Below are 12,814 nucleotides of genomic sequence, written 5' to 3' on the forward strand. Positions count from 1 at the left end.
GCTCCCTTATATTAAGGTGGCCACATGTGGTTGCCTTTGAGCTGAAATTGGGTTCCCAGGTGAGGGGACATGTGGGAGGACTAGTTCATAACGTTCCCAGCACACATTAGCTGTGTTTTTTCTGCTGCGTTTTCACAGATGTCTTCCAAAACTTAACCCAAGATGGCAAAGGGATATACCTCCAGAAGCCAGAGGTAGGACTTTCTCCATGGGGTTGGCTTGCATCATCTCAGGTAGAGGTGGCCGCTGCAGGTCCAGGCTCTTGTGAAGGAGATGGGTTCTGCGGACTCCTCGTTCTACTGAGTTTGGGGAGTAGCACTGCATTCATTGTACTCATTCATTCATTCATACTTACTAAGCACTCACACTGTACTAGGCACATAGAAGGGAATGGGAGACTGACTCAGTGTACCCAATAACTAGGACCACAGTAATGCCATGTGACAAACCCACAACTTCAGCTCCCATGACAGCCGTATATAGCTCCGAAGTCACATGGCTGGGAGTCAGCTGGTCTCAGCTGGCTGTCTCGTGCATCTGTGGGTCAGCTGGGGGCTTTGCCAGGTACCTTCATTGAGGAAGCCCTGGCCAGGCTTGCTTTTCTCAGGACAATGGCAGAAGCACAGGAAAGCCGGGTCCAACGCTTAAGGTCTCCGAGACCAGGCTCCCGTCTGGCAAACCGTGCCTTGCAACTTATTCTGTTGTCCAGAGCAAGTCACATGGCCAAGGCCACTTCCAACTGATGGGGAGCTGGCCTCCTCCTCTGTCATGAGAGGAACTTCAAAGTCACCTGCAGAGGGCATGGCCACAGAGAGGGGTGAAGACCTGGCCAGCAATGCACTCCAGCACAGACAGTCAGAGGAGAGCTGGTCTGGATAGGGCCTTCCACAGAGGCCTTTCTGGAGGAGGTGACATTGAAGTTGAAACCTCAGAGATAAGCGGGGGCTGGGCAGGCAGAGTGGAGAGTGGGAAGGGCGCAGCCTGGAGGTGACAGTGTGTGTGGTCCTGGCCAGCGTACAGAGAACGAGGAAACTGGCTCAAGATGCGTCTGAAGTGATGGGGGTCAGATCAGGCAGGACTTATCGGCCAGAAACAAACCTCGTGTCAAGGGCTGGCTCAGCCTTCCCCATATGGGCAGGGATTCTAATCTTGCCTCTGTGCCCTCTTCCTGAATCTCGTACAGTGCTTTGCATGTAATAGGTGCTTGGCAAACGATTGTTGAATGAATGAGGTGATATGCCCAGGAGAAGACCAATCCACATCTGATACCGACTGTCTTCTTTGATCATTCAAACTGCATGTACTTATTAAGCACCTGTTATGAGCCAGATGTGGGGCTAGGTGCGGTCACTGTAAAGGCATTAGAGTCTGGACTTGAGTTATCTGCTCTTGCTTTCTGAAACACAACCTCTGTTGGGGCTGCTTAGAAAGGGACTAGTAAAAGATGGGGTTTCTTCCTTGACCTCAGATGTTCATTTTATGGATTAACTTTCCAAGATATAGGGACCCTCAGCATGTGTCTCCCCTCAATCACTCCCATATTCAAGTGTGAAGGTGGGATTCAGCTGGAGGGGCATTGGTTAGAATCTTCTGAGCCCACCTCTGGCTCAGATCGCCAAGGTCACATCCTGGTCCCAAGCAGTCCTTCCATAGCGACAGGCTCAGAGCTGAGAGAGCAGGACCACGTGAGCGTGCAATTGAAACAGGATGGCCCACAGCCTGAGCAGGCTCCCGAACAGCAATGTGCTGTCATGAAAAGAGAACTGGACTGAGATCCAGGCTGAAGCTACAGCACTCCTTGTAACTTGCGTCAGGACCTCAGGCAAATCACATTAAATCTCTGGGCCTCAGCTCCCCTGTGTGTGAAACGAGTGGGCTGGACTAGGTGGTCTCTAAGATTCTCTCCAGCTCTGACCATCTCTGGTTCCATGAGGAGGAGATCCTCAGGGCCATCAAAGGAGGTCTACAGGGAGTGGCAGCCAACTTGTTGGAATCTCACTCTGAGGTTCTCTCCGACACCATTGGTAACTTCACCATTATCATCTTCATCATCACCAGCAGCAGCAGCATCATTCTGATGTAATTAGCCTGAGGAGTGGTTTCCCCAGAGATCCCCTCTATGTGGGTTAGAGAGACCATTCATCACATCCATATAAAGCAAACAAAGGGGCCCATAAATGTAAACACGTAAAACATGCCTTAATGGATTTCTGCTACCCACTCGGTCCACACACCTGCACAGTGCTGTCATAAGCAAGCCAAAGTGAATTCATGGGGGGAAAAAAGTGTTTAGAATTGAATGCAGAATCAGCCTACATCTTGGCTATCATCATTCACAGGCACCATGAAAAGTGGAGGCTGATTATATTTCAGGTTGATTTATACTAACTACCAGATGGTGTGGTCCCTCTGGTTAAACCATCCATTAACGTTCTGTCTCCATGGCTTTTCAGGAATGAGGGGGAGGAGGTCTCAAGTCCTATTTTAGGATCTAGGATCTGGTGACCGAGAAATGAAGCACTTTTAACTGAATGTCAGAGGTGGATCTGAACTGACCATAATTTGCTTTCCCATTATGTCCAGTGGGTGAGGATGACTCTGTACTCCTGAAAAGGCTGGAGCCTCATCTGCCCTCACCAAGGACTCTGCATATGGCCCAACGGTAGCCTTTGGCTGAAATCAACCCATGCCCAACCCACTTACTGTTCTTTAGGACCATGTCTCCAGCCATCACCTTCTCAGCTGGGAAGATTTCTCTTCTGCAGATCTCCCCTTTGGATGGCCAGTGTGCAAAAAGGGAAGTAAAGATTGTCTTGGACTTGTAAAGACCAGCTCTCCTCCCTGTGGCCACAAGCTTGTCACAGCAGAGGTGTAACCTGACATGGCCTATGCAGTCTAACTCCAGAGTTGGTGTCTTAACCTCTGTACAATACTCCCTCCATAGCTGTCCAACTTAAATGACCTTAGATGTGCCAAATGACATCACATTTGGGGTAATAGTCTAGGTTTCAAGATCTGAAGAAGGAATGATATGTCCTTAGACAACTGTGCCAGCATCTGTAAATTGGTGGAGGCACGGGCTAAGTTTCAATTGTTTGGAGGTGGGGTGGGGATCTGTTGAGCTTTCAAGAACACAGAAAATAACAGAATTGGCAGAGTCCAGGCGGCGTGGGCTGGCTCTGGCATCTGAGGTCACTTGGTGGTCTTCTGCTGACAATATCTCCAGATGATTTGGATTTGGGGGGACCAGTGGATTTAAAACACCTGAGTTCTCAAAGTGCCTCCTTCGTGTGGCAGATGTCCATCTGTTTACCTATGGATTATCAGATCCATTTCAAACCCTCTGTGTACCTACTTCAGAGAAGAACAACCAATCCATGCTACATGGTAGAGCTAATCAGTGGATGGTCAGAATATCTAATTTTTTGAACTACCATGATGCCTCACTTTCGTGGCATCCCTACCAATCCAGAACCTAGGTGGAAAACCAGAACAAAGGCCATTTCCCAAAGCCCATGAATTTTATTCATAGGTTAGCACCTCAGAGCCATTCACTAAAATTCTATTTTTCTAGATTTACCAACTATTCTAACAAATACGGCTGTCTGGTTTCCATAGCAGACTAAAGGAGGAGGCTGAATGTTGGGATAAAAGTGTGTCCATTGGCAGAACTAAAGGAAACTTGACAGCCTGATGGTAGACAGGCACTGTAGGAGCAGGAGGGATCACTTTCAAAGCATGGCTTAAGATGGTAGAAAAGTATTTTATTTATAAAAATCTTTTCGATTTCCAAATGATAAAATGTAAAATGGTTTGCCATAAAGTGACAAATGCATGAGGTATTACTGGTTTTATAAATGATAGTCGTGTGTTTCTAGTCTTTTAACAATTTTTATGTCTATCAGCATCTCTGTTTTTAGATTCTGCCATTGTAAATATTTGTTTTAATTACATAGTTATTGCTTTGGTCCATGAAGGCAATTTTGGGGATTTTTTTGGCTAATGGGAAGGTAGTACCATTATTCATGACACTTGGACTACAGTGTGATGGTTTTGCTTAATTAAGTCTGATAGAGCCCCCTCTTTTGGCTTCTTGGTGTCCTGAAGTGCCCTCCCACGTCACTTATGTATTACCCTCACCTCCCTGAGTCTATTACTGTGGCAAGTCAGAGATGCCCTTTGCCCGGCTGACCTCCGCTCCCATCGATTCCCTCCATGCCCCGCAAAGCTGAGTACTGGAGATCAAGGGCAAAGCCATCTCCCACCCAAATATACCTTCCTCATCCTCTGTCACTCGAGGGCATGAGGGGCAAGTAAAGATCTGGGACAGGATAGACCGGACAAGGGTCAGCATAAAGTCAAGCTGAAGGTCTGAGTGGTGGACATTTGTAATTCCCGGAAGTCAAAAGCCAAAAGTTTTTCACGACCAAGACAAGTAGAAAGTGTGCGTACCAGAAGTCCAGTGAAGGGGGAGCAAGGAATCAGTCCTCAAGTGTCAAGACAGGCAAGGTCAGGGAATGTGGAAGCTTGGATTGTCCACAGTCCAGCCCAAGCAGGCGGAGCTTGCCACGGTGAGCCCTGTTCTAGGCTTCCAAATCTAGAAAAAAATGACTAACTGGTGCAATAAATGGACAGAGCAGGAGGGGACTAAAATACCTGCCTTTTCTTTATCCCTGCTTTTTCTTTTTCCCTTCTTTCATATTTTTTGTATAAAAACTCAGTCACCAAAGAGAACCTTCCAGATTCCAGCTGGGGCCCGGGGCAGGGCAGTCAGCAGCTGACTGTTTTCCTCCCATCGTCACGCTGGGTTAGAGAAATGATTTTAGCCTCCAGGATTTTCAATCTGATGTTTCCCTGATAAAATATATGTATTTATATTTACAATGGAAAAAAAGGAGGAAATGAGTTTCATAGGTTTTGGGTAAGTGAAAATGGGCCAGTTCTGCCTGGCTTTGTGGAGGAGCAAGCTGTGTGTCCAGCTCTCGGGGACCTCTGGGAGGACAGCCCCAAATCCCCACCTTGACCTTTAGTTCAGGGACCTTGGTCCAACTCCTCCAGCTGCCTGAATCTCCACAGCCTCATCGATAGAATGGTGAGAACCGTCCTCACCTCACAGGGTGAGTGTCATAAGATAACATCCGAGCGTTGCTGGCATTTGGCAGTGCACTTAAAAAATGTGGGCTCAGCCTGATTTCTCTGGAGGCGGAAGGGCACCTTCCTTCCAGCGTTTGTGGCATGTGCTGAGGCTGATGCCAGCACTAGATGGCGCTCTGTCCCCATGCAAGGGCTCCACGGATGCGGGACTGCAGACGACAGCTTCAGTGCCAGTCTGGGACACTTGGGCTAACTTGGTGCCCTCCCAGCCTGACTCAGCTCGGAAGGCCACCGTCAGCCCCACACGGACTCACTTCTCTTTCCTTGCCTCTTTTTTCTGCTTAGTTTTTAATTGATGTACTGTACTGTATTTTATACAGAGTATTTGTTTCTGAAAAAAGCAAACCATGTTTTTAAGCACTTGTTTTAAATGCGTCTCCTTGAGGGATCCAATGGCACCCAGCCCACTCACCCTTGTACCCCAGGGCTTAGCTGAGTGCCTAGCTCATCACGTCTGAGATTTATTGAATGAATGAACGATTTTTGAAGTAATTCAGGTAAATGTCACCATTTAAAATGTCAGTATCTGAGTTGCTAATTGAAAATATAAGTATTTAAGATTTGCTTAAAAAGACACATAACTTTCCTCTGACAGGGTCCCTCTGACTTTGCATAAGGTGCAATTTCACTCTGATGCCAAGTGCGGTGCCCTGCCTGGGGGGCAGTTCAAACTGCCTTGAAAAGCTCACCAGACTATCTGAAGACAGTCTTCCTATCTCAACATTCTAGGGACTCGGGCCTCATGTGCTCTTACACAGTCAGAATTCATCTTCCCAGAAAGACTAACCAGCTGGGTCAAGTTCCAGAGCCTTTGCTTTCAGGTTATAAGCTACAGTGGAAGCTCTGAGCAGTGGGAGGTGGGTGGTCCTGGGCCAGACCCAGACCGAGATGAGGCCTGGTTGTTGAGCCCACATCTCCATCCTAAGCCTCAGCTTGCACAGCCTGTCCTGCTTGCAGAAGAAAATTAGGCCAGAAGTCATGCAGCCCCACACAGGTAGAGTGGGTGGTAGACAGAGCAGGCCTCAACTGGGCAGGGAGTCTGGGTGTTTTCCATATTCCTGAAAAGCTGTCCATGGGGCCTTAGGTGAGTTGCCTAGCTTCTCAATTCAACTATTTCAAAAATTTATGTGTGCAGTTGGGGGAGGGTGGACGATATAACTTCTAAATCTGCTTCTGGGGGGAGAGAACAAATTTGCCAAGAGCACAGGCTGGCCTTAAAAAGATGCCTGCTTGAGTCCAGCTCCAGCATTTACTGGTGTAAGTTACCTTTGGGGAGTCATCAGTGTTCATACCTGTGGTCCAGAGGACGCTGTGTGGATCACGTGTGATCACGTGCTAAGCTGCTGAGCACAGGCCAGGCCTCTGGTGTGGTTTGCAGTCCCCCTCTACAGCCACATTGGCCCCAGAGGAGGGGCCGACTCCACTCTGCAATGGCCCAGGACTCCATCAGGGGAAAAGCCGAGTGGTTTCTGAACCAGAGTCCCCAAGGCTCTGGTGCCTGAAACCTAAGCTTCAATTCTCCTGGAAAACATCTATTTGAGGGCTTTTGTACAAAAGATTCATTTCCAGATTCATTTCTACGTTGGCTGAATGAAATGATCAAAATGATCATTGTCTTTGTCCCGTCTTCCCACTGGCCTCACATCAAGTCTCCCCCAAAAGGAAGCTTCATCAAGCTTGATGTTCCACTCGCCCAGCCATCAGACGGATTGCTCATCAGCAGTAATGGCCAGAGGCCATACAGCCGGCAGCAGCAGGATGTGCCGAGGCAGAGCCAGTGGACCAGGCTGTGGGCCCCCGGCCGGCCCCTTCGGCTCTTCCGCCCTTGGTTTTCACACACGCGGAGAATTGGGCCCGGTCCAGGCCCCACAGCAAGGCTGACTGTGCACCAACCCTCACTCCCATTTTGTGTGGTCGAGGGTTCCCTGGATGGTTGACTCAGGCTGAACATTCTTTCCCTGATCTTTGGCTTCCTTGAGAAGGGAGACATCAGAGGTTGTTAAGGTGCCCTTGGCCCGGGGTTTAATGCTGCGAGGGCTGTGGTGTTCTCGGGGTGCAGACACTCCTCCCCGGAAACTGCCGCTGCCTCTGCATGAGGGGCCGAGCTTCTGGGAGGAGTGGGCTGCAGGGAGGCCTCCCGTGAACTCTAGTATGTTGTGAACACGTAGGCTTTGTCCAGAAATGGTCCTATGAGACAGTTGTTCAGGCCGGCTCACTGCTGCGTATCCTTCCTCTGTGAAGTGTGCGTGTGTGTGTGCGTGTGTGTGTGTGTGTGTGTGTGTCTGTCTGTGCATGCATCTGACACCCAGGCTTCCAGAGTGATGGTTTCTTCAGATCAGGCTGTGGCAGGCTGTGAGGCTCAGGAGCTGGGAGGAGACATCTGAATCCTGCGAGTTCTGCTATGAGAGTTGGGGGTCTTTAACAGAGTGAAAATGATCCAGGGTGGGCTGGTGAAATGGGAAACACACTTGACCAGAAGCCAGATATGTGACTGTGTGGCCTTAGGAAAGTCATTTAACCTCTCCGAGCATCGGTGTACTCATCTTCTGGTTTGGGACGGTAAATCCTGACTACAGAGTAGTGGCAAAGATTAAATAAGATTGTGGGTGTGAAAGGGCTTTCACATTATAAAGTGGGGTTCCCGTTCTAGTGGACTGACCTGGTGTCATGTGCGTTTGCTGGATTATTTGATTCTGCTTAGAAAATGAGAGAAACAAACAAATAAGGAGGATAGATAAAACGAAGTGTAGAAGCAAGTGGCTTGGCAGACATGGTAGCCAGAGATAAAGTGAACCACGTGTGTTAACACAGGTAGGAAGATGAAGGAGCTGAGTAGGCGCTGAATATTCACGATTCACACTAAATATACATGAGGCGCGTGAGGCACAAAATAGTCAGGATATGTCAAACACACACGAGACTCATGAGGCACTCAATCTTCAATCAGCCGCCCACTGGTGACATCCATACGGTCCCATTGTGGCCCCCAGAAGTGCAGATCAACAGCCACGGCCTTCAGCTGACTCATTGGTAAACTGCAGCTGTGGCCAGCCGCCCAAGCCCCTGTGTCTCTTATAGAGCACCTGTGTGGTTGGGCCTCTTGCTCAAACCTCAGCCTGGTGCTTGTGACCCACCATCAGAAGGAAGGGCTGATGTGGCAGAAGGACAGGACAGAGGAGCATTGCATACCCCAGGATTCAGTCATGTGGTTCTTCCATACCTCTCCCACAATATTCTAAGTGGGTTAACTAACCGTCGACCCCCTTGCTTTCCCTGTGTTTTAAATTGATTCAATCAACATGCAATCTAAGCCTCTTGCTTTGGTCTGTGAGCCCTTCTGTCGGGGGACTGGAATAGCTGGCTGGTAGTGGACCTGGAGGCTACTGTTGCAGCAAGGTAATTTCTGCCATGACCCCTGGGGCCAGAACAGGGGAGTGGCGGCTGGGGCAGGAGGACTGTGTGCTTCCAACCATCTAGCTTGGTTATTGAGATGTGGGTGCCATGTCTACGGACGTGGTGGGTAGAGGGACTCTCAGTCCCCCCTCCCACTAGCCCTCAGCAGGCAGACCAGCTCCCACACAGAGCGCTGAGCAACGCGCACACACGTGGACAGTTTCCCAGCCACCCTGCTGCTCCCTCACCTCGTCCTAAGAGGACAGAAAGTGAAGTGATTTCAACAACGCCCGACAGAATCTCATGCTCTCCTCGCTGGCCTGACCAACGTTCCAAGAACACTCTCACCATTGCCTGCCGGTAGCCTTTTCCAAAAGTCATCTTTGAGAGGCTGTGTGTCAGAGCTCAAAGAAAACTGGGTCGGAGTCCAGCCTCTGTCACATACTAGCTGTGGAATTTAAGCAAGTCACCTAAACTCTGTGTCTTGGTTTCTTTGTCAGTAAAAATGACACCTGACCAGGCTCTATAACAGATCGTATTTATTCAATGACCCCAAGCACAGATAAGATAGATAGTTCTTTATTTTATTTTACTTTATTTTATTTTATATTTATACACTTTTTTGTTTGAAAAAAGATAGGCGCACAGGCACTGGGCTAGATCCTAGCAGAGAGATGAAAAATCAGCTCCTTATCTTAAGGAGGTTGCAGTTGGTTGGGGGAAAACACAGTGTAGGATGTGAGGAACAAGCCTGGGGAAGTCAGATTAACCTGGGGGTCTGGGAAGAGTTCCTGGAGGACATGGCACTTGGTTTGAATGCTCAGACATGTCCAGGGAGAGAATGATGATCTGAGTGGAAGGAACAGCATGGGGAAGGACGGCATTAGGAAGCGGATCCGTCAGGAGAGGGACAAGTGGTTGTAATGACAGGTGGTTGTAGCAGGATATAGGGTGTTTTGGAGAGATACTTCTAGTAGCTTAGCAGAGGACAGATTGGCAGAGGTAGAAGTTGGAAAAAGTTCAGAGAATGTAAGTGACCTACCCAAGGTCCACAGGGAGTAGCAGGCCCTCATGACTTAACTCTTTCTGAGCCTCTCCTTGGGTTTCTTAGAACTTCAGAAGGGCCTGTGGGTGCCTTTCCAACCCCCACCCTCATGGGTGCAGAAGGATCCACTCTGGAGAAGGGTGGGGGAAGGAGGTTGCCCTGTCCCACTTCACATCATTAGAGACTCAGACAAAGGCCAGGTTGAGAGTGTGATGGGGAGAGGTGTAGCTCTGAGATAGACAGGGGTGTAGAATGGGCTCCCCAAACCACTGTCCTTCCCAGGCCATCCTTCCTCAGGACGGCCCTCCAGGAGGAAGAGGAAGAAAGGAAAGGAAGAGGAGGCTCAGCAGGCAACTTCAAAGCTGTTCTTCAGCTTTGGCATCCCCCACTCAGCCATAAAGGCATTTTTCTTCCAACCGTCTTGTGAGATGCACAACAGATACAGCCCAAGAAGCACACGGGGCATTCAGTGAACAAGACAAGGCATCTCCCACCCAAACTCACACGGCACAAGAACAGGCCCTCTGGGCAGGGGCTTTAAAAGTCCCTTTTGACTACCATGGAATCTTAATGAACATTCAGGAAACCATTGGACACGGGGCTTCCTTTTCAGGGGATGTCTTTGTGGAGGAAGCCATCTAACGGTAGAGATATGGACCTGGGTCCAGTTGGGAGGGAGAAACCACACATTATGTTGAACAGGAATTTTCCTATAAAGACTCTTTAACAGGGGATTGGAGTCTTGAGGGATTAGGTAGTAAAACATAATGAGAGAGCTAAACAATACAATAGCAGATGTAAGGGCATCCACTATCCCTAGGGCTGAGATAGGGGACCAAGGAAGATCCCTCTTCCCCCCACCCAGAGCTGATCTTGACCTTGATGGAGAGGGCATAGCTGTGGCTCACTGAATGGCAGAGAAGTCACTGTAGTGCCATGTGGCAGAATTTGCTAGAAATCTGAACTCTGGAATGTGATCAAAGTCTGCCCTCCAGAACTTTCTGGAAATCTGCCCTCTAGGGTGCCAAGGAAAGCTGTTCACTGGAAGGTATGTCACCAGGGCACTCAGCTACTCAACTCTCCCTTTATGTGTACCCTCCTCACACAAACTACTGAAAAGACATGAGTTCAAGGGTTGAGATTTAGTAAAAGTAATCATTTTTACTGCTTCATCAAAGACATTCTTAAATGAAATTGGCTTTTTTTTCCTTTTTTACTGAGAGTATGTGGTGGTGAAGAACATGATGACAGTGTACAGTACAACAGTGCTGATTCGTGGCAAGGCACCAACAGTTTACCCACCACTGCTTCGGCACCATCAGTGTAAATGTCAACACAATGACAAACGACAAGAACAGCTTCGTCCTACTATTCAAAAGTTTTGACCCCACAGGGGCCACGAAAGCATCCTGAAACCCCAGGGGTCCACAAACCACCCTTGGAGAACTGAGTTAAATGACTTGCCCAAGTTCCTGGACTAGGAAGTGACAGAATCAGAAATCAAATGTTGGACTCCTGGCTTCAAACCCTCTGCCCTTTCCACCAAAACTGTTGGGGCCACAATAAATAGCATACCTCTTCCTTGTCTGGATTCTTAATAGGTTGAGAAATAAAATAAGACTAGAGTCCAAATGTCATTTTTATTAATGATAGAGACCAGGTTGGAAGATGTAGCATTAGGTCTGTCAACTAAGTGGGCTTGATCACGCCAAACCCAGTCAGCCATGCAGCACTGGCCTGGAAATAGGCCGTGTGTGTGTGTGGAGGGTGGGGGGCCGTGGGGAGCATTGCCCCAGAGAGACAGAGCAGGACATGGGCTGTCTGTGGCTGCTCACCCCCGGGAAGTAGAGGGCAGAGCCGAGCTGAGCTGAGCATGGTCAGTTATTCCTAAGTCAGGTAAGTCTCTCGACCTTCATAAGGTAGGGGAGAAACCCAGCCTTAGAATAGGATGCTCAGATGCTTTTGGCTCTCACATTCCGCACATGAGATGTTTCCCTCCACCTCATGTCTGAATCCTCATTCTACTCAGCCAAACACAGTCTCTGTGTAGCCAGTTCCCAGGATTTCTCGTCATTTCTTAGATATGCTTAGAACCCTCCCAATGCCTTTGCAACTTTCTACCTCATAGATTAAAGGTAATCAGATGCTTTTTTAGACAAATCAAGCATGTTGGAAGTCCCCTTATTAAAAGACAATGGGAGGCTGGGGAAGAGAAGCAGGGTGGTTGTGGCCGGGCCTCCGAGGGGCCGTGCCATAATGGAAACTTCATAGTTCAAGGCTCAGCTGGTCAAAAATCCCCAGGTCAGAGCTCCCAGAAGTGACCAGTCTCTGGGAAACTGGGCCCCCACCAGTCACACTCACGTACTCGCAATGTGTTCTGGGAATTCAATGCATCAGCTGTCAATGGAGGATGTCCCTTTGGAGTGACCAGATACTTATGTCCTCCCGGCAAGAAGGGCCACCTCTGCGTACTTGGAAAAGCAAACAGATCCTTAGATGCCAAACAGACTTAAAGCCCAGGGAGTGAGATGAGCCTGAGCCACTGCAGCATAGGCCTTTCTAGTGATTAAATATTTGTGCTGCCAGATGTGCTCTCCTTCTGTCCCGCTGGACGGCCCTCCACCACAGCGGTGAGCTCTGCTTTCCGACTGAGCCGTGATCAGCTGTCAGTTACTTTCATCCATCTGCTTGTGCTTGTATGACATCACCTTCTTCATTTGAACACATGGAGCTTTCATGGCAGGCCATGCTGTCCAAGTTTACAGATCATTTTATGTTGATTGCATTTTTGAGTGGCTGCTTCCTTGAGTGTGCGGGGAGGGCCCCTTAATTCACAGTGGGCACTCTCCCAGTTGCTCCCACAGCCCAGTTTACTCCTGGGAAGATTTCCTTTTGGACAGTTAGTCCCCATCAGGAGTGTGGGTCCCCATTAGGCCTGATCAAAGAGATTCTCTGCAATCTGGCCTTCCTTTAAAGCACCACATGTGTTGGTTTATTTAACTAATAGCTGCTGCCTTTAATGTTGCTAGGAGCCCAAGGGAGCTTATATAAATATCCTTTAAGCCAAAAACAATAGAAAGTGTGCAGGGGCCTTAAGCAGAGCCAACCTTTGAGTTTAAGAGTTTGGGATTTTGAAACTGAAACCTTTTCCTCCCCTTATAAAGGATATTTTTAAAAAGACAAGCAAACAGTGAAGTGTTGTTAATTGACATTTAAAAGCTA

General features: G+C 48.6%; 1 protein-coding gene across 1 annotated transcript in view; it reads left to right on the plus strand.

Moving 5' to 3' along the window:
• The window catches only part of CAPN14 (calpain 14), a 59,240-nt gene that overhangs the window by 23,052 nt on the left and 23,374 nt on the right, over window positions 1-12,814 (plus strand). The window contains exons 20-21 of the mRNA XM_058550704.1: window positions 139-194; window positions 1,934-2,079. Of these exons, the coding sequence (XP_058406687.1) occupies window positions 139-194; window positions 1,934-2,079 (202 nt within the window). The remainder of the gene's footprint in view (window positions 1-138; window positions 195-1,933; window positions 2,080-12,814) is intronic.

Source organism: Diceros bicornis, chromosome 12, assembly GCF_020826845.1.
Source record: "Diceros bicornis minor isolate mBicDic1 chromosome 12, mDicBic1.mat.cur, whole genome shotgun sequence".
NCBI lineage: Eukaryota > Metazoa > Chordata > Mammalia > Perissodactyla > Rhinocerotidae > Diceros > Diceros bicornis.